Here is a 22,135-nt window from a genome sequence, read left to right on the forward strand (position 1 = left end):
ATCGCTAATGTCTTGCTTGAGAGCAGCAACACATTGTGACTCGAACAGAATTCGCTATGTGTTTAACCGTTGTGCAACAAGTCTATTACATCATGTTAAACTGCATTAGAGTGTTGCTTTCCTTTATAGGCATAAATAACTGTGATATTATCTGTTCCCCAGCATGCACCTGGTGTGCCCAAGATCCTGGTGGGAAACCGTCTGCACTTGGCATTCAAAAGACAGGTGTCTACAGAACAAGCACAAACTTATGCCGAGCGGCTGGGCATGACCTTCTTCGAGGTCAGTCCTCTGTGTAACTTTAACATTACGGAGTCATTCACAGAGCTGGCAAGGATCGTATTAATGAGGCATGGAATGGACCGTCTGTGGAGGCCAAACAAGGGTACGTCCAACACATCCCAGTTGAGCCTATATAGGATACGTTACATCTTGTGTCATGCAGCCACGCGCAAACCTGATCGCACGTGAGATCTGTATGGTTTATGTAGGTAATTGTTAAAACATGTAATGGCTGCCAAACTAAAGCAGAGCCAAGTGAAGCTGCCCCAAAAAAGCAAAAATATTAATCATTTCTATAACGGTATAGCTTCTTAAAGGAACAGTCTACTCCATAAAATGTTATTGGTTAAAAGATAGATAATCCCTTTATTACCCATTCCCCAGTTTTTCATAACCAACACTGTTATATTAATATACTTTTTACCTCTGTGATTAACTTTTATCTAAGCATCTTCTGACAGACCCCTGATCACATGACTTTTTATTTATTATATATTGACTTCCTTTTTAGCCAATTAGTGCAGTGACAGACGCAACTCCACAGGAAAGAGCACAATGTTATCTATATTGTTCACATGAACTAGCAGTCTCCTGTTGTGAAAAGCTAATAAAAAAGCATGTGATAAGAGGCTGTCTGTAGTGGCTTAGAAATTTTATAAAGTATGTTAATATAACAATGTTGGTTGTGCAAAGCTGGAGAATGGGTAGTAAAGGTGTTATTTATCTTTTTAAACAATAACCATTTTGGTGCTGACTGTCCCTTTTAGGTAAAGATGTGAGGGCACAAGTAAATACGGATGAAAAATATCAAACTGCACACAGTAACAACACCTGCGGCTTGTCATTGTATGACCTCTTTATAGCGTGTAAGTCGCATGTAAAGATAAGTGAGGAGCATCAGTTTCACAAGTTTAAAAGGGTGTTCCTGTTGTAAGGAGCCTGAAGTCCTGTCATGTCTCGCACTCACATTGGTTCTTAGAGCCTTGTTAGTGCAGCACCACCTTGTGGTGAACAAGTAAGATAGAAAAAAATCATAAACGTATCATGTTTTATTTCTTTAGATAGCAGTCCGGTATCAAAACGTGACTTTATACAAACAAAAGCTTAAACGGACACTAAACCCAAAAATTTTCTTTTATGATTCAGATAGAGAATACAATTTTAAACAGCATTCCAATTTACTTCTATTATTTAATTTGCGTCATTCTTTAGATATACTTTGTTAAAGAAATAGAAATGCACATGGTTGAGACAATCACACAAGGCATCTATATGCAGCAACCAATTAGCAACTACTGAGCCTATCTAGATATACTTTTCAGGAAAGGATATCAAGAGAATGAAGCAAATTAGATAATAGAAGTAAATTAAAACGTTGTTTAAAATTGCATGTTCTCTCTAAATCAGGAAAGAAAAAATTTGTGTTTCATGTCCCTTTTAATGGGAAATTAAAGTTTCACATCTATTATCATTTTCTCTTGTAAGATGTATCGAGTCCACGGATTCATCCATACTTGTGGGATATTCTCCTTCCCTACAGGAAGTGGCAGAGAGAGCACCCACAGCGAGCTGTCTATATAGCTCCCCCCTTAGCTCCACCCCCCAGTTATTCTCTCTGCCTGCTTAACTGCTAGGAAGGGCAAAGTGAGTGTGGTGACAAAAATGTTTAGTTTTTATTTTCTCAAGCAAAAGTTTGTTATTTTAAATGGTACCGCTGTGTACTATTTACTCTCTGGCAGAAAATATGTTCAGACAAATTTTTTCTAGACAGACTGTGTTAATTCTAGAAAAGGCTGACAATATCCCCATGAGGGAAGGGTAAGCTGTATTCAGAGACTTAGTAAGAATCCCAGCTTACACAAAGGGCTCATTAGTTACTGGTGACACTGCTACGGAAAAAACGCTTTTATTATTATTGCAATAACGTTTTTTTGAGGGACTTTAAGGGGTCTTTGTGGCTTGTTTAAGGGTTATTAACCCACATGGCTAGTTTAGGAAACACTCTGTTGTATTTCCTTTAGGCCCCATGACATTGAGTGAAAGGTGGGAGGGGCCTATTTTCGTGCCTCAGTTGCGCAGTTTCTTTTCCTCAGAGACATCCAACTGCTTCTCCAGATGGTCCTGCTGTGTTTGAGGGCTGTAAAGAAGTTTTTTCCCCCACAAATCGTTCATAAAGGGCAGGTAGGCGCCACAGCAGAGCTGTGGCAAGGTGCTGAAATTTTTTTTTACCAGTTTTTGACGTTTTGTCAATCCGGTTTTTACATTAAGGGGTTAATTGTTTATTTGCATAGCTGTGCAAAGTTACTAAGGCTTTATGATGCTACTGTAAAAATTTTGTTGAGTGTACTGCTTTTTTACACTGTTTTGCAGAGTTTGTGCACCTTTTTTTCTCTTAAAGGCAGAGTACCATTTTTTTCTAAGTATTATTTACTTTGAATAAAGTGTTTTCCAAGCTTGCTTGTTACATTACTAGCCTGTTTAACATGTCTGACACTAAGGAAAATCCTTGTTTAAGTTGTTTGGAAGCCATTGTGGAACCCCCTCTTAGAATGTGTCCCACTTGCACTGATATGTCTATAAATTATAAAGAGCATATTTTAGCAATGAAAAATATAGCAATAGATGATTCTCAGACAGAAGGAAATGAGTTTTGACATCTAGCTCTCCCCAAGTGTCACAACCAGTAACGCCCGCACAAGTGACGCGAACTACCTGCGTCAAATTCATTTACTTTACAAGACATGGCCACAGTTATGAATAAAACCCTCACAGAGGTTTTTTCTAAACTGCCTGGTTTACAAGGAAAGCGTGACAGCTCTTGGTTAAGTAAAGCTGAGCAGTCTGACGCTTTAGTAGCCGTATCTGATATACCCTCACAATGTTCTGAAGTAGGGGTAAGGGATTTGTTATCTGAGGGAGAACTTTCTGATTCAGGAAAGACGCTCCCTCAGACAGATTCTGATATGACGGCCTTTAAATTTAAGCTTGAACACGTCCGCTTATTGCTCAGGGAGGTATTAGTGACTCTAGATGATTGTGACCCCATAGTGGTTCCAGAGAAATTGTGTAAAATGGACAAATACTTAGAGGTTCCTGTTTACACTGATGTTTTTCCAGTCCCTAAGAGGATTGTGAATATTGTTACTAAGGAGTGGGATAAACCAGGTATTCCGTTTGCTCCCCCTCCTGTTTTCTCCAACATTGGTGTGTCCGGTCCACGGCGTCATCCTTACTTGTGGGATATTCTCTTCCCCTACAGGAAATGGCAAAGAGTCCCAGCTAAGCTGGTCACATGATCCCTCCTAGGCTCCGCCCACCCCAGTCATTCTCTTTGCCGTTGCACAGGCAACATCTCCACGGAGATGGTTAAGAGTTTTTTGTAGTTTTATTCTTCTATCAAGTGTTTGTTATTTTAAAATAGTGCTGGTATGTACTATTTACTCTGAAACAGAAAAGGATGAAGATTTCTGTTTGTAAGAGGAAGATGATTTTTAGCAGACAGTAACTAAAATCGATTGCTGTTTCCACACAGGACTGTTGAGATGAAGTAACTTCAGTTGGGGGAAACAGTTAGCAGTCTTTTCTGCTTAAGGTATGACTAGCCATACAAGACCATGTAATGCTGGAAGGCTGTCATTTCCCCTCATGGGGACCGGTAAGCCATTTTCTTAGTTAAACATAAAAGAATAAAGGGCTTCAAAAAGGGCTTAAAAACTGGTAGACATTTTTCTGGGCTAAAACAATTGCTTTACTAGGCATATTATGCAGATTCTAACTAATTATTGGTATTATAATCTTGGGGAATGTTTAGAAAAATGGCAGGCACTGTGTTGGACACCTTTTTCAGATGGGGGCCTTTCTAGTTATAGACAGAGCCTCATTCTGGGACTGTATAGAGGTTAAATGTAAAAACGGCTCCGGTTCCGTTAATTAAAGGGTTAAAGCTCTGAAATTTGGTGTGCAATACTTTTAATGCTTTAAGACACTGTGGTGAAATTTTGGTGAATTTTGAACAGTTCCTTCATACTTTTTCACATATTCAGTAATAAAGTGTTTTCAGTTTGAAATTTAAAGTGACAGTAACGGTTTTATTTTAAAACGTTTTTTGTGCTTTGTTGACAAGTTTAAGCCTGTTTAACATGTCTGTACCATCAGATAAGCTATGTTCTATATGTATGAAAGCCAATGTGTCTCCCCATTTAAATTGATGTGATAATTGTGCCATAGTGTCCAAACAAAGTAAGGACAGTAATGCAACAGATAATGATATTGCCCAAGATGATTCCTCAAATGAGGGGAGTAAACATGATACTACATCATCCCCTACTGTGTCTACACCAGTTATGCCCACACAGGAGGCCCCTAGTACATCTAGTGCGCCAATACTTATTACCATGCAACAATTAACGGCTGTAATGGATAACTCCATAGCAAATCTTTTATCCAAAATGCCTACTTATCAGAGAAAGCGCGATTGCTCTGTTTTAAACACTGAAGAGCAAGAGGACGCTGATGATAACTGTTCTGACATACCCTCACACCAATCTCAAGGGGCCATGAGGGAGGTTTTGTCTGATGGAGAAATTTCAGATTCAGGAAAAATTTCTCATCAAGCTGAACCTGATGTTGTGACATTTAAATTTAAATTAGAACATCTCCGCGCACTGCTTAAGGAGGTGTTATCTACTCTGGATGATTGTGACAATTTGGTCATTCCAGAGAAATTATGTAAGATGGACTATACCCAAGCGGGTGGCGGACATAGTAAATAAAGAGTGGGAAAGGCCCGGCATACCTTTTGTTCCCCCCCCCCCTATATTTAAGAAATTATTTCCTATAGTCGACCCCAGAAAGGACTTATGGCAGACAGTCCCCAAGGTCGAGGGGGCAGTTTCTACTCTAAACAAACGCACTACTATTCCTATCGAAGATAGTTGTGCTTTCTAAGATCCTATGGATAAGAAATTAGAGGGTTTGCTTAAAAAGATTTTTGTACAGCAAGGTTACCTTCTACAACCAATTTCATGCATTGTTCCTGTCACTACGGCAGCGTGTTTCTGGTTCGAGGAACTAGAAAAATCGCTCAGTAAAGAATCTTCGTATGAGGAGGTTATGGACAGAGTTCAAGCACTTAAATTGGCTAACTCTTTTGTTTTAGATGCCGCTTTGCAATTAGCTAGATTAGCGGCGAAAAATTCAGGGTTTGCTGTCGTGGCGCGCAGAGTGCTTTGGCTAAAGTCTTGGTCAGCGGATGTGTCTTCCAAGACAAAATTGCTTAACATTCCTTTCAAAGGTAAAACATTATTTGGACCTGATTTGAAAGAGATTATTTCAGACATCACTGGGGGAAAGGGCCACGCCCTCCCACAGGATAGGTCTTTTAAGGCTAATAATAAGCCTAATTTTCGTCCCTTTCGCAGAAACGGACCAGTCTCTAATTCTGTATCCTCTAAGCAAGAGGGTAATACTTCACAACCCAAACCAGCCTGGAAACCAATGCAAGGCTGGAACAAGGGTAAGCAGGCCAAGAAGCCTACCACTGCTACCAAATCAGCATGAAGGGATAGCCCCCGATCCGGGACCGGATCTAGTGGGGGGCAGACTTTCTCTCTTTGCTCAGGCTTGGGCAAGAGATGTTCAGGATCCTTGGGCGCTAGAAATAGTTTCTCAAGGTTATCTCCTGGAATTCAAGGAACTACCCCCAAGGGGAAGGTTCCACAGGTCTCAATTATCTTCAAACCAAATAAAGAGACAGGCATTCTTACATTGTGTAGAAGACCTGTTAAAGATGGGAGTGATACATCCAGTTCCAATAAGAGAACAAGGAATGGGATTTTATTCCAATCTGTTCATAGTTCCCAAAAAAGAGGGAACATTCAGACCAATTTTGGATCTAAAGATCCTAAACAAATTTCTCAGGGTACCATCGTTCAAAATGGAAACTATTCGAACGATCCTACCTACTATCCAGGAAAATCAATTTATGACTACCGTGGATTTAAAGGATGCGTACCTACATATTCCTATCCACAAGGAACATAATCAGTTCCTAAGGTTCGCTTTTCTGGACAAGCATTACCAGTTTATGGCACTTCCATTTGGATTAGCCACTGCTCCAAGGATTTTCACAAAGGTACTAGGGTCCCTTCTAGCGGTTCTAAGACCAAGGGGCATTGCAGTAGTACCTTACTTGGACGACATCCTGATTCAAGCGTCGTCCCTGTCAAAAGCAAAGGCTCATACGGACATCGTCCTAGCCTTTCTCAGATCTCACGGATGGAAGGTGAACAAAGAAAAAAGATCTCTGTCCCCGTCAACAAGAGTTCCCTTCTTGGGAACAATAATAGATTCCTTAGAAATTAGGATTTTTCTGACAGAGGTCAGAAAATCAAAACTTCTAAGCTCTTGTCAAGTACTTCATTCTGTTCCTCGTCCTTCCATAGCGCAGTGCATGGAAGTAATAGGATTGATGGTTGCAACAATGGACATAGTTCCTTTTGCACGAATTCATCTAAGACCATTACAACTGTGCATGCTCAGACAGTGGAATGGGGATTATATAGACTTGTCTCCGACGATTCAAGTAGATCAAAAGATCAGAGATTCACTCCGTTGGTGGCTGACCCTGGACAATCTGTCGCAGGGAATGAGCTTCCGCAGACCAGAGTGGGTCATTGTCACGACCGACGCCAGCCTAGTGGGCTGGGGCGCGGTCTGGGAATCCCTGAAAGCTCAGGGTCTATGGTCTCGGGAAGAGTCTCTTCTCCCGATAAACATTCTGGAACTGAGAGCGATATTCAATGCTCTCAGAGCTTGGCCTCAACTAGCAAAGGCCAAATTCATAAGGTTTCAGTCAGACAACATGACGACCGTTGCATATATCAATCATCAGGGGGGAACAAGGACTTCCCTGGCGATGAAAGAAGTGACCAAGATAATTCAATGGGCGGAGGATCACTCCTGCCACTTGTCTGCGATCCACATCCCAGGAGTGGAAAATTGGGAAGCGGATTTTCTGAGTCGTCAGACATTCCATCCGGGGGAGTGGGAACTCCATCCGGAAATCTTTGCCCAAATAACTCAATTATGGGGCATTCCAGACATGGATCTGATGGCGTCTCGTCAGAACTTCAAGGTTCCTTGCTACGGGTCCAGATCCAGGGATCCCAAGGCGACCCTAGTAGATGCACTAGTAGCACCTTGGACCTTCAACCTAGCTTATGTATTCCCACCGTTTCCTCTCATCCCCAGGCTGGTAGCCAGGATCAATCAGGAGAGGGCCTCGGTGATCTTGATAGCTCCTGTGTGGCCACGCAGGACTTGGTATGCAGACCTGGTGAATATGTCATCGGCTCCACCATGGAAGCTACCTTTGAGACAGGACCTTCTTGTTCAGGGTCCATTCGAACATCCGAATCTGGTTTCCCTCCAACTGACGGCTTGGAGATTGAACGCTTGATTTTATCAAAGCGTGGGTTTTCAGATTCTGTAATAGATACTCTGATTCAGGCTAGAAAGCCTGTAACTAGAAAAATTTACCATAAAATATGGAAAAAATATATCTGTTGGTGTGAATCTAAAGGATTCCCATGGAACAAGATAAAAATTCCTAAGATTCTATCCTTTCTACAAGAAGGTTTGGAGAGAGGATTATCTGCAAGTTCTCTGAAGGGACAGATCTCTGCTTTATCTGTTTTACTTCACAAAAGACTGGCAGCTGTGCCAGATGTTCAAGCATTTGTTCAGGCTCTGGTTAGGATCAAGCCTGTTTACAGACCTTTGACTCCTCCCTGGAGTCTAAATCTAGTTCTTTCAGTTCTTCAAGGGGTTCCGTTTGAACCCTTACATTCCGTAGATATTAAGTTATTATCTTGGAAAGTTTTGTTTTTGGTTGCAATTTCTTCTGCTAGAAGAGTTTCAGAGTTATCTGCTCTGCAGTGTTCTCCGCCCTATCTGGTGTTCCATGCAGATAAGGTGGTTTTGCGTACTAAGCCTGGTTTTCTTCCGAAAGTTGTTTCCAACAAAAATATTAACCAGGAGATAGTTGTACCTTCTTTGTGTCCGAATCCAGTTTCAAAGAAGGAACGTTTGTTACACAATTTGGACGTAGTCCGTGCTCTAAAATTCTATTTAGAGGCTACTAAAGATTTCAGACAAACATCTTCCTTGTTTGTTGTTTATTCTGGTAAAAGGAGAGGTCAAAAAGCGACTTCTACCTCTCTTTCCTTTTGGCTTAAAAGCATTATCCGATTGACTTATGAGACTGCCGGACGGCAGCCTCCTGAAAGAATCACAGCTCACTCCACTAGGGCTGTGGCTTCCACATGGGCCTTCAAGAACGAGGCTTCTGTTGACCAGATATGTAAGGCAGCGACTTGGTCTTCACTGCACACTTTTGCCAAATTTTACAAATTTGATACTTTTGCTTCTTCGGAGGCTATTTTTGGGAGAAAGGTTTTGCAAACTGTGGTGCCTTCCATTTAGGTGACCTGATTTGCTCCCTCCCTTCATCCGTGTCCTAAAGCTTTGGTATTGGTTCCCACAAGTAAGGATGACGCCGTGGACCGGACACACCAATGTTGGAGAAAACAGAATTTATACTTACCTGATAAATTACTTTCTCCAACGGTGTGTCCGGTCCACGGCCCGCCTTGGTTTTTTAATCAGGTCTGGTGAATTATTTTCTCTAACTACAGTCACCACGGTATCATATGGTTTCTCCTATATATATTTCCTCCTGTCCGTCGGTCGAATGACTGGGGTGGGCGGAGCCTAGGAGGGATCATGTGACCAGCTTTGCTGGGACTCTTTGCCATTTCCTGTTGGGGAAGAGAATATCCCACAAGTAAGGATGACGCCGTGGACCGGACACACCGTTGGAGAAAGTAATTTATCAGGTAAGCATAAATTCTGTTTTTAAGAAAATGTTTCCCATATATGACACCATGCGGGACTCGTGGCAGATGGTTCCTAAGGTGGAGGGAGCTATTTCTACTCTGGCTAAGCATACAACTATACCTATCGAAGACAGTTGTGCTTTCAAAGATCCTATGGATAAAAAATTAGAGGGTCTCTTGAAGAAGATTTTTGTTCATCAAGGTTTTCTTCTCCAACCTATTGTGTGCATTGTTCCTGTAACTACGGCAGCTGCTTTCTGGTTCGAGGCTCCTAGAAGAGGCTCTTCAGATGGAGACTCCATTAGAGGATATTATGGATAGAATTAAGGCTCTTAAGTTGGCTAATTCTTTCATTACAGATGCTGCTTTCCAACTGGCTAAGTTAGCGGCAAAGAATTAAGGTTTTGCCATTTTAGCACGCAGGGCGTTATGGCTTAAGTCCTGGTCTGCTGATGTATCATCAAAATCTAAACTTTTTGAACATCCCTTTCAAAGGAAAGACCCTATTCGGGCCTGAACTGAAAGAGATTATTTCAGACATCACTGGAGGGAAAGGTCATACTCTCCCTCAGGATAAGACAAATAAATTGAGGACCAAACAAAATAATTTTCGTTCCTTACGGAATTTCAAGGGTGGTCCCGCTTCAGCTTCCCCTGCTGCAAAGCAAGAGGGGAATGTTGCCCAATCCAAGTCAGTCTGGAGACCTTACCAGGCTTGGAACAAGGGCAAACAGGCCAAGAAGCCTGCAGCTGCCTCTAAGACAGCATGAAGAGGTAGCCCCCGATCCGGGACCGGATCTAGTAGGGGGCAGACTCTCTTCGCTCAGGCTTGGGCAAGAGATGTCCACGATTCCTGGGCTTTAGAAATTGTGTCCCAGGGATATCTTTTGGACTTCAAAGACTCTCCCCCAAGGGGGAGGTTTCACACTTCTCAATTGTCTGCAAACCAGACAAAGAGAGAGGCGTTCTTACGCTGTGTAGAAGACCTACATACCATGGGAGTGATCCGCCCAGTTCCAAAAGCGGAACAAGGACTAGGGTTTTGCTCAAACCTGTTTGTGGTTCCCAAAAAAGAGGGAACTTTCAGACCAATCTTGGATCTCAAAATTCTAAACAAATTCCTCAGAGTACCATCATTCAAGATGGAGACTATTCGGACTATTCTACCTCTGATCCAGGAGGGTCAATATATGACTACCGTGGACTTAAAGGATGCGTTTCTACACATCCCTATTCACAGAGATCATCATCAATTCCTCAGATTCGCCTTTCTGGACAGGCATTACCAGTTTGTGGCCCTTCCCTTCGGGTTGGCCACGGCTCCCAGAATTTTCACAAAGGTGCTAGGGTCCCTTTTGGCGGTTCTAAGGCTGCGGGGCATAGCAGTGGCACCTTATCTAGACGACATCTTAATTCAGGCGTCGACTTTCCAACTAGCCAAGTCTCACACGGACATCGTGTTGGCTTTTCTGAGATCTCACGGGTGGAAGGTGAACATAAAAAAAGAGTTCTCTCTTCCCTCTCACAAGAGTTTCCTTCCTAGGGACTCTGATAGACTCGGTAGAAATGAAAATATTTCTGACGGAGGTCAGAAAATCAAAACTCTTAACCACTTGCCGATCTCTTCATTCGATTCCTCGGCCATCAGTGGCTCAGTGCATGGTAACTGCAATGGACATAGTCCCTTTTGCCCGCCTACACCTCAGACCACTGCAACTATGCATGCTCAAACAGTGGAATGGGAATTATGCAGATTTATCGCCTCTACTGCATCTGGGCCAGGAGACCAGAGGACCAGAGATTCTCTTCTCTGGTGGTTGTCTCAGGACCACCTGTCTCAGGGAATGTGTTTCCACAGGCCAGTGTGGTTCATAGTAACGATAGATGCCAGCCTGTTAGGCTGGGGTGCAGTCTGGAACTCCCTGAAAGCACAGGGCTTATGGTCTCAGGAGGAATCTCTCCTCCCGATAAACATTCTAGAACTGAGAGCGATATTCAATGCGCTTCAGGCCTGTCCTCAGCTTGCTGCGGCTAAATTCATCAGATTTCAGTCGGACAACATCACGACTGTAGCTTATATCAATCATCAAGGAGGAGCACGGAGTTCTCTAGCGATGATGGAGGTAACCAAAATAATCCGATGGGCGGAGGATCACTCTTGCCATCTCTCAGCAATCCATATCCCAGGAGTAGAGAACTGGGAGGCGGATTTCCTAAGTCGTCAGACTTTTCATCCGGGGGAGTGGGAGCTCCATCCGGAGGTATTTGTCCAGCTGACTCAGCTATGGGGCACACCAGAATTGGATCTGATGGCGTCCCGTCAGAATGCCAAACTTCCTTGTTACGGGTCCAGGTCCCGGGATCCCCAGGCGGTACTGATAGATGCTCTAGCAGTGCCCTGGTCCTTCAATCTGGCCTATGTATTTCCACCGTTTCCTCTCCTCCCACGTCTGGTTGCCAGAATCAAGCAGGAGAGCGCTTCAGTGATTCTAATAGCACCTGCGTGGCCACGCAGGACTTGGTATGCAGACCTAGTGGACATGTCATCGGTTCCACTGTGGACTCTGCCAATGAGGCAGGACCTTCTAATCCAAGGTCCATTCACGCATCCAAATCTAATTTCTCTGCGTCTGACTGCTTGGAGATTGAACGCCTGATTCTATCAAAGCGTGGTTTCTCTGAGTCGGTCATTGATACCCTGATTCAGGCTAGAAAGCCTGTCACCAGGAAGATCTATCATAAGATTTGGCGCAAATATTTTTATTGGTGTGAATCCAAGGGTTACTCATGGAGTAGGATTCCTAGAATATTGTCCTTTCTCCAAGAAGGATTGGAGAAGGGATTATCAGCTAGTTCCTTAAAAGGACAAATATCGGCTTTGTCTATTCTTTTACACAATCGTCTGGCAGATGTCCCAGACGTTCAAGCCTTTAGTCAGGCCTTGGTTAGGATCAAGCTTGTACTTAAACCTGTTGCTCCGCCATGGAGCCTAAACTTAGTTCTTAATGTTCTTCATGGGGTTCCGTTAGAAGCTTAATATCTATGGAATGCATAGGTTCAATCTTGGAAAGTTTTGTTTTTAGTAGCTATCTCTTCGACTCGAAGAGTTTCTGAGTTATCTGCTTTACAGTGTGATACACCTTACCTTGTTTTCCATGCAGATAAGGTGGTTTTGCGTACCAAACCTGGGTTTCTTCCTAAGGTTGTTTCTAATAGGAATATCAATCAGGAGATTGTTGTTCCTTCACTGTGTCCTAATCCTTCATCAAAGAAGGAACGTCTGTTGCACAATCTTGATGTGGTTCATGCTTTAAAGTTCTACTTACTAGCAACTAAAGATTTCCGTCAAACATCTTCATTGTTTGTTGTTTATTCTGGTAAACGGAAAGGTCAAAAGGCTACGGCTACCTCTCCTTTTGGTTGAAAAGCATCATCAGTTTGGCTTATGAGACTGCTGGCCAGCAGCCTCCTGAAAGATTTACTTCTCATTCTACTAGAGCAGTAGCTTCCACATGGGCTTTTAAAAATGAGGCTTCTGTTGAACAGATTTGTAAGGCGGCGACTTGGTCTTCGCTTCATACTTTTTCCAAATTTTCCAAATTCTATACTTTTGCTTCTTCGGAGGCTATTTTTGGGAGAGAGGTTCTACAAGCAGTGGTGCCTTCCGTTTAAGGTCCCTGTCTTGTCCCTCCCTTCATCCGTGTCCTAAAGCTTTGGTATTGGTATCCCACAAGTATGGATGAATCCGTGGACTCAATACATCACAAGAGAAATAAATTTATCAGGTAAGCATAAATTGTTTTTTCAAAAGCATATGTACATATTCTCAGCAGCAGTAATGCACTAGTTGCTAATTGGTGGCTGCACACTGGCTCACCAGATGGGTTTTGCTAGCTCTCACTAGTGCATCACTGCTCTGAAGCGGTCTTTAACTGTGTGTTTATTCCCTTTGCAGAGGTTAAACACATAGTTATATGCATGTAGCAGTGAAATAATAACCTGCTATAACTTTTTTCTCTCTCACTTTTATAATTCAGATTGAGCTTTTGATTTTAAGCAATTTTCCAATTTACTTCTATTATCCAATTTGTTTTGTTCTCTTGGTATCCTTTGTTGTAAAGGATACCTAGGTAGGCTCAAGAGTTGCTGATTGGTGGCTGCACATCTATGCTGTATGTTATTGGCTCACCCAGTGCAATTAGGTAGCGATCAATAGTGCATTCCTGCTGTTTGAACAAAGGATACCAAAAGCAATTTAGATAATAGAAGTAAATTGGAAAGTTGTTTAGAATCACATGTTCTATCTGAACCATGAAAAAAATAAAATGGTTTCATGTTCCTTTAAAATCCTGAGCTGTCTGAAAGCCCCTTGTGTTATTGTTTTTTAGAGGGAATAATGAAAAAGTCCAGCAAACATTGTATAGATATTGGGTGCAATCTATAATAGGGCACTGCACAACCCTGTATCCATATGCAAAGTTCAGAAAAAGAATAGCAGCACTCCAAAAATGATAATTACCAGTCCTTTATTGTAGCCAAAAGCACAAGTGAAACAGCAACGTTTCGGACTAAATGTCCTTCATCATGCTATACCTACATCACTTCCACTTCCTCCTTATATACCCAAAAGGTGCACACCCACCAAATCACAATTAACACTTAGTATACCAAAACCTAACTTAACAATTTAGTGGCATATGCAAATATTCCAACATTATTTTCTCTTGTAAGGTGTATCCAGTCCACGGATCATCTGTTACTTGTGGGATATTCTCCTTCCCAACAGGAAGTTGCAAGAGGATCACCCACAGCAGAGCTGCTATATAGCTCCTCCCCTAACTGCCATATCCAGTCATTCTCTTGCAACTCTCAACAAGCATGGAGGTAGTAAGAGAGAAGTGGTGTAACGTAGTGTTTTTTTTGCTTCAATCCAAAGTTTATTTTAAATGGTACCGGAGTTGTGCTATTTTGTCCCAGGCAGAAAATAGCAGAAGAATCTGCCTGTGATTTCTATGATCTTAGCAGGTTGTAACTAAGATCCATTGCTGTTCTCACACATGACTGAAGAGAGAGGTAACTTCAGCGGGGGAATGACGTGCAGGTTATCCTGCTATGAGGTATGTGCAGTTGAAATTTTTTCTAGAAGATGTGAATGCTAGAAAATGCTGCTGATACCAGATTTATGTAAGGTAAGCCTGAATACAGTGATTTAATAGCGACTGGTATCATGCTTACTTTCTGAGGTAATACTCTTATAGATTTGCAATATAAAACGTTTGATGGAAATGTTTAAGCGTTTTTATATATGCTTTGGTGATATTGGGGCCTAGTTTTTTTCCACATGGCTGGCTTAAATTTGCCTAGAAACAGTTTCCTGAGACTTTCCACTGTGTTACTATGAGTGGGAGGGGCCTAATTTAGCGCTTTTTTGCGCAGTAACTTTTACAGACTGAGACATCCAGCTTCCTCCAGGAGTCCCTTGAATGATATAGGACCTCTCTCAAGGGCTCTTAGGCTTTCCAAAATAGTTTGTTGGGGAAGGTAGGCCCACAGCAAGGCTGTGGCAGTTTGGTGTGCTGTTAAAAAACGTCTATATTGTTTTTTTTATTTGTTTTTTTAACTAAGGGGTTAATCATCCATTTGCAAGTGGGTGCAGTGCTCTGTTAGCTTATTATACACACTGTAAAAATTTCGTTTGATTTACTGCTTTTTTTCACTGTTTTTCAAATTCTGACAAAAATTGTTTCTCTTAAAGGCACAGTACCGTTTTTATTTTTTGCTTGTTAACTTGATTTAAAGTGTTTTCCAAGCTTGCTGGTCTCATTGCTAGTCTGTTTAAACATGTCTGACATAGAGGAAACTCCTTGTTCATTATGTTTAGAAGCCATGGTGGAACCCCTCTTAGAATGTGTACCAAATGTACTGATTTCACTTTAAGTAATAAAGATGTCTTTAAAAAATTTATCACCAGAGGAATCTGACGAGGGGGAAGTTATGCCGACTAACTTGCCCCACGTGTCAGACCCTTTGACTCCCGCTCAAGGGACTCACGCTCTAATGGCGCCAAGTACATCTAGTGCGCCCATAGCGTTTACTTTACAAGACATGGCGGCGGTCATGGATAATACACTGTCAGTGGTATTGTCCAGACTACCAGGGTTTAGAAGAAAGCGAGATAGCTCTGGAGTTAGAAGAAATACAGAGCATACTGACGCTTTAAGAGCTATGTCTGATACTCCCTCACAATATACAGAAGCTGAGGAAGGAGAGCTTCTTTCTGTGGGTGATATTTCTGACTCAGGGAAAAAGATTCAAACTGATTCTGATATGTCTACATTTAAATTTAAACTTGAACACCTCCGCGTGTTGCTCAGGGAGGTTTTAGCTGCTCTGAATGACTGTGATACAATTGCAGTACCAGAAAAAGTGTGTAGATTGGACAAATACTATGCAGTGCCGGTGTGCACTGATGTTTTTCCAATACCTAAAAGGTTTACAGAAATTATTACTAAGGAATGGGATAGACCAGGTGTGCCGTTCTCTCCCCCTCCTATTTTTAAGAAAATGTTTCAGATAGATGCCACCACACGGGACTTATGGCAGACAGTCCCTAAGGTGGAGGGTGCAGTTTCTACCCTAGCTAAGCGTACTACTATCCCTGTCGAGGACAGTTGTGCTTTCTCAGATCCAATGGATAAAAAGTTAGAGGGTTACCTTAAGAAAATGTTTATTCAACAAGGTTTTATTCTACAGCCCCTTGCATGCATTGCCCCAGTCACTGCTGCTGCGGCTTTCTGGTTTGAGTCTCTGGAAGAGGCTTTACAGGTAGAGACCCCATTGGATGACATACTTGACAGGCTTAGAGCACTTAAGCTAGCCAATTCTTTTGTTTCTGATGCCATTGTTCACTTGACTAAACTAACGGCTAAAAATTCTGGTTTTGCTATTCAAGTGCGCAGGGAGCTATGGCTTAAATCGTGGTCAGCTGACGTTACTTCAAAGTCTAAGCTGCTTAACATTCCCTTCAAGGGGCAAACCCTATTCGGGCCTGGTTTGAAGGAGATCATTTCTGATATCACTGGAGGAAAAGGTCATGCCCTTCCTCAGGATAGGTCCAAATCAAGGGCCAAACAGTCTCATTTTCGTGCCTTTCGAAACTTCAAGGCGAGTGCGACATCAACTTCCTCTAATGCAAAACAAGAGGGAACTTTTGCCCAGTCCATGTCGGTCTGGAGACCTAACCAGACCTGGAGCAAAGGGAAGCAGGTCAAAGAGCCTGCTGCTGCCCCTAAGACAGCATAAAATATCAGCCCCCTATCCGGTAATGGATCTAGTAGGGGGCAGACTTTCGCTCTTCGCCCAGGCTTGGGCAAGAGATGTCCAGGATCCCTGGGCGTTGGAAATTGTATCCCAGGGATATCTTCTGGACTTTAAAGCTTCTCCTCCAAAAGGGATATTTCACCTTTCACAATTATCTACAAACCAGATAAAGAGAGAGGCATTTTTACACTGTGTTCAAGACCTCCTAGTTATGGGAGTGATCCACCCAGTTCCAAAGGAGGAACAGGGACAAGGATTCTATTCAAATCTGTTTGTGGTTCCCAAAAAAGAGGGAACCTTCAGACCGATCTTAGATCTCAAGATCTTAAACAAATTTCTCAGGGTCCCATCATTCAAGATGGAGACTATTCGTACCATCCTGCCTATGATCCAGGAGGGTCAATACATGACTACAGTGGATTTAAAGGATGCGTATCTTCACATTCCGATACACAAAGATCATCATCGGTTTCTCAGATTTGCCTTCCTAGACAGGCATTACCAGTTTGTAGCTCTTCCATTTGGGTTAGCTACAGCCCCAAGAATCTTTACGAAGGTTCAAGGGTCACTTCTGGCGGTCCTAAGGCCGCGGGGCATAGCAGTGGCCCCTTATTTAGACGACATTCTGATACAGGCGTCAAATTTCAAAATTGGCAAGTCTCATACGGACATAGTTCTGGCATTTCTGAGGTCGCATGGGTGGAAAGTGAATGAAGAAAAGAGTTCTCTATCCCCTCTCACAAGAGTATCCTTCTGGGAACTCTAATAGATTCTGTAGAAATGAGGATTTCCCTGACAGAGACCAGGTTATCAAAACTTCTAAATTCCTGCCGTGTTCTTTATTCCACTCCTCGCCCTTCGGTGGCTCAGTGTATGGAAGTAATCGGCTTAATGGTAGCGGCAATGGACATAGTGCCGTTTGCACGTCTACATCTCAGACCGCTGCAACTATGCATGCTCAGTCAGTGGATTGGGGATTACACAGATTTGTCCCCTCTACTAAATCTGGATCAAGAGACCAGGGATTCTCTTCTCTGGTGGCTATCTCGGGTCCATCTGTTCAAGGGAATGACCTTTTGCAGGCCAGATTGGACAATTGTAACGACAGGTGCCAGCCTTCTAGGCTGGGGGGCAGTCTGGAACTCCCTGAAGGCTCAGGGATCGTGGACTCAGGAGGAGACACTCCTTCCAATAAACATTCTGGAACTAAGAGCGATATTCAATGCTCTTCAGGCTTGGCCTCAGCTAGCGACAATGAGGTTCATCAGATTTCAGTCGGACAGCATCACGACTGTGGCTTACATCAACCATCAAGGGGGAACAAGGAGTTCCCTAGCGATGTTAGAAGTCTCAAAGATAATTTGCTGGGCAGAGATTCACTCTTGCCACCTATCAGCTATCCATATCCCAGGTGTAGAGAACTGGGAGGCGGATTTTCTAAGTCGACAGACTTTTCACCCGGGGGAGTGGGAACTCCATCCGGAGGTGTTTGCACAATTGATGCTGCTCCCTCGTCTGATTGCCAAAATCAAGCAGGAGAGAGCATCGGTGATCTTGATAGCGCCTGCGTGGCCACGCAGGACTTGGTATGCAGATCTGGTGGACATGTCATCCTTTCCACCATGGACTCTGCCGCTGAGACAGGACCTTCTACTTCAAGGTCCTTTCAACCATCCAAATCTAATTTCTCTGAGGCTGACTGCCTGGAGATTGAACGCTTGATTTTATCAAAGCGTGGTTTCTCCGAGTCAGTCATTGATACCTTAATTCAGGCACGAAAGCCTGTCACCAGGAAAATCTATCATAAGATATGGCGTAAATATCTTTATTGGTGTGAATCCAAGGGCTACTCATGGAGTAAGGTCAGGATTCCCAGGATATTATTTTTTCTCCAAGAAGGATTGGAGAAAGGATTGTCAGCTAGTTCCTTAAAAGGACAGATTTCTGCGCTATCCTTTTGCACAAGCATCTGGCGGATGTTCCAGACGTTCAGGCATTTTGTCAGGCTTTAGTTAGAATCAAGCCTGTGTTTAAACCTGTTGCTCCACCTTGGAGCTTAAATTTGGTTCTTAAAGTTCTTCAGGGGGTTCTGTTTGAACCTCTTCATTCCATAGATATCAAACTTTTATCTTGGAAAGTTCTTTTTTTGGTAGCTATTTCCTCGGCTCGTAGAGTTTCAGAGTTATCTGCCTTACAATGTGATTCTCCTTATCTGATCTTCCATGCTGATAAGGTAGTTCTGCGTACCAAACCTGGGTTTTTACCTAAGGTGGTATCTAATAAGAATATCAATCAGGTGATTGTTGTTCCATCATTGTGTCCTAATCCTTCTTCAAAGAAGGAACGTCTATTACACAATCTTGACGTGGTTCGTGCTTTAAAATATTATTTACAAGCTACTAAAGATTTTCTTCAAACATCTGCTTTGTTTGTGGTCTACTATGGACAGAGGAGAGGCCAAAAGGCTTCGGCAACCTCTCTCTCTTTCGTTTTGGCTAAGAAGTATAATCCGCTTAGCTTATGAGACTGCTGGCCAGCAGCCTCCTGAAAGGATTACAGCTCATTCTATTAGAGCTGTGGCTTCCACATGGGCCTTTAAAAATGAGGCTTCTGTTGAACAGATTTGCAAGGCGGCGACTTGGTCTTCGCTGCATACCTTTTCAAAATTCTATAAATTTGATACTTTTGCTTCTTCGGAGGCTATTTTTGGGAGAAAGGTTTTACAGGCAGTGGTACCTTCCGTTTAAGTACCTGCCTTGTCCCTTCCTTCATCCGTGTACTTTAGCTTTGGTATTGGTATCCCACAAGTAATGGATGATCCGTGGACTGGATACACCTTACAAGAGAAAACATAATTTATGCTTACCTGATAAATTTATTTCTCTTGTGGTGTATCCAGTCCACGGCCCGCCCTGTCATTTTAAGGCAGGTATTTTTTAAATTTTAAACTACAGTCACCACTGCACCCTATGGTATCTCCTTTCTCTGCTTGTCTTCGGTCGAATGACTGGATATGGCAGTTAGGGGAGGAGCTATATAGCAGCTCTGCTGTGGGTGATCCTCTTGCAACTTCCTGTTGGGAAGGAGAATATCCCACAAGTAATGGATGATCCGTGGACTGGATACACCACAAGAGAAATAAATTTATCAAGGAAGCATAAATTATGTTTTTCTAAAAATTACTTTATACAAGTTAATAACTTATTCATCTTATACAAAAGAAAGAAAAATGTTACACAGATAATTGGAGGACATCAAAATATATCAAGGAGATTCTGTCTACCTACAAATACAGAATAATTTGTGTTTTTATTTTTCTTGTTACTTATTAATAACAACACTATTACAAAAACACTATTTGACTGTCAGAGACAATATTACACACTAAATGCCAAAAATGTTATTTCTACAGGAAAATAGACAAATCATACTCTTTATTCATACCAATTGGTACTAGTGAGTTTAGAGTAAAGATCCAAAATGCCTCTCTCTGCTTGAGGTACTGCTCTCTATCACCTCCTCGCCTACAGGGAGAGATATGCGCTAATACTTGGAATCTCAATTGACTAACCCCATGTTGGGCCTCCATGAAATGACTGGCCACTGGTGATTTCAGATTATTTCTCCTAATACTTGACTTATGCTCAGTGATCCTATCCCTAACCCTGCGGGTCGTCTCACCTATATAAATAAGGCCACACGGGCACTTAAGGAGGTATATCGCAAAGTCAGTATTACATGTTAAAAATTCTTTAATCCAAATTTTTTTTTTCAGATTGAGGATGTACAAAATTTGGCCCCTTTATCATGTTGTTACAATGTGAAGATCCCAAGCAAGGGTAACAACCTAGATTTTTCTTTGTAATGTACCCTTGTCTACCAGTTTTGGCACTGCCAATATCCGCCTTTACCAGAGTATCTCTTAAATTTATCCCTCTTTTTTATAAGCTGGCATAGGGACATTCTGGAACTCTGGTATACCTGGATTACAATTCTTCAGAATATACCAATGCCTATGAATAATTCTCTGAATCTGAGTACTCAATTCATTATATTCTGAAATGAAAACCAATCTGTCTTTATTTCTATCCTTTGATTAAATCATCTCTAGCAATCTTCATAGTGTTTCTAATCTCTTTATCAATCAATTCTTTATCATATCCTCTGTCCAAAAAGAGATGACCCATCTCCTTGAGTCTTTCTTCACTTTTTCTGTCATCTGACACAATGCGGCGAACCCGCATAAATTGACTCTTGGGAAGGGAATTCCTCAAGGACAGAGGATGTGCACTACTTGCCAGTAATAGATCATATCTGTCAGTTTCCTTTTTATACAAATCCACCTTGATTCTACCATTTTCCTTAATCACCAGAGTATCTAGGAATGCTAAGCTCTCCTCACTATGAACCAAAGTAAATTTTATATTCACTGTGGCGGAATTTAAAATCTCCACAAACTGCAATAGGCTTCCAATGTCGCCCAGCCACATGCCAAACACATCGTCAATATAGCGCCACCAGGTGGCGCCATATTCCTTAAAGAGATTATTATTATATACCAATTTTTCTTCATAAATACTCAGAAAGATGTTGGCATATGTAGGGGCGACATTGGAGCCCATTGCAGTTCCCTGTTTCTGTATGTAGAACTGATCCTGAAATAGGAAATAATTATACCGTAATATAATGTCTAACAGCTCTAAAATTAACTCCTTCTCATCCACAGTGAATAAATTAGAATCAGCCATTACCTTGTTCACAGCCCCCACACCCCCATCATGACTGATGGAAGTGTAGAGGCTAGAAACATCCATGCTGTACAGAATGCACTTATTTAAAGGGACAGAAATATTTTCTAATTTATTCAGAAAATCCCCTGTATCCTTGATATATGATTGTGATTCAACAACAAATCTCCTCAACAATTGATCTAAATACACTGAAACATTCGAGAAAACACTGTCAACACTTGCCACAATGGGGCGTCCTGGTGGTTTTGTCAAATTTTTATGCACCTTAGGAAGTGTATATATGACAGGTGTTCTCGGATGTTTATTGATCAAGAATTCTTTCTCCTCTGGACCAATGATGCCTTTATGAATTGCAACATCAATACACTTGTTAAGCTCTTTTTGAACAGCAAACACAGGATTATAAGATATTGGTTCATAAATATCTCTATCTGACAATTGGCGTAATATTTCTGATATATAATCTTCTTTATTCTGTACAATTGTGGTCCCGCCCTTATCGGCAGATTTAATTATTATTTGGTTGTTCCTTTTAATATTTAATAGACCCTCTCTTTCCTTTCTAGAAAAATTAGTAGTCCTATATCTATACTTAGCACCAATGCCACTGTATTTCTTTCTAAGTCTGTTAACATCTGAATAAACCTGGTACATAAAGGTATCTACACTCTTGTGATAGTATTGAGGGTTAAATTTCTTTTTTATTCTCAATTGCAATTTCCTTATACTTAGCATTCCTGCCGTATTCAAATTATCAGTAGCAGAATCATTTGATTGCATATCACTCCCCTCATTATGTTTCAATGCAAAGAAAGATTTAAATTTTATGCTCCTAAACAAACGATATAAATCTTGGTCAAGATGAAAGAAATTACATTTATATTG

At 41.8% G+C, this 22,135-nt stretch overlaps 1 protein-coding gene across 2 annotated transcripts in view; it reads left to right on the forward strand.

Moving 5' to 3' along the window:
- The window catches only part of RAB40B (RAB40B, member RAS oncogene family), a 319,276-nt gene that overhangs the window by 277,758 nt on the left and 19,383 nt on the right, over positions 1–22,135 (forward strand). For both annotated transcript variants that reach the window (XM_053710367.1, XM_053710359.1), the window contains exon 6: positions 163–385. In XM_053710367.1, the coding sequence (XP_053566342.1) occupies positions 163–385 (223 nt within the window). The remainder of the gene's footprint in view (positions 1–162; positions 386–22,135) is intronic.

The sequence above is a fragment of the Bombina bombina genome, chromosome 1 (genome assembly GCF_027579735.1).
Source record: "Bombina bombina isolate aBomBom1 chromosome 1, aBomBom1.pri, whole genome shotgun sequence".
NCBI classification, from domain to species: Eukaryota; Metazoa; Chordata; class Amphibia; order Anura; family Bombinatoridae; genus Bombina; species Bombina bombina.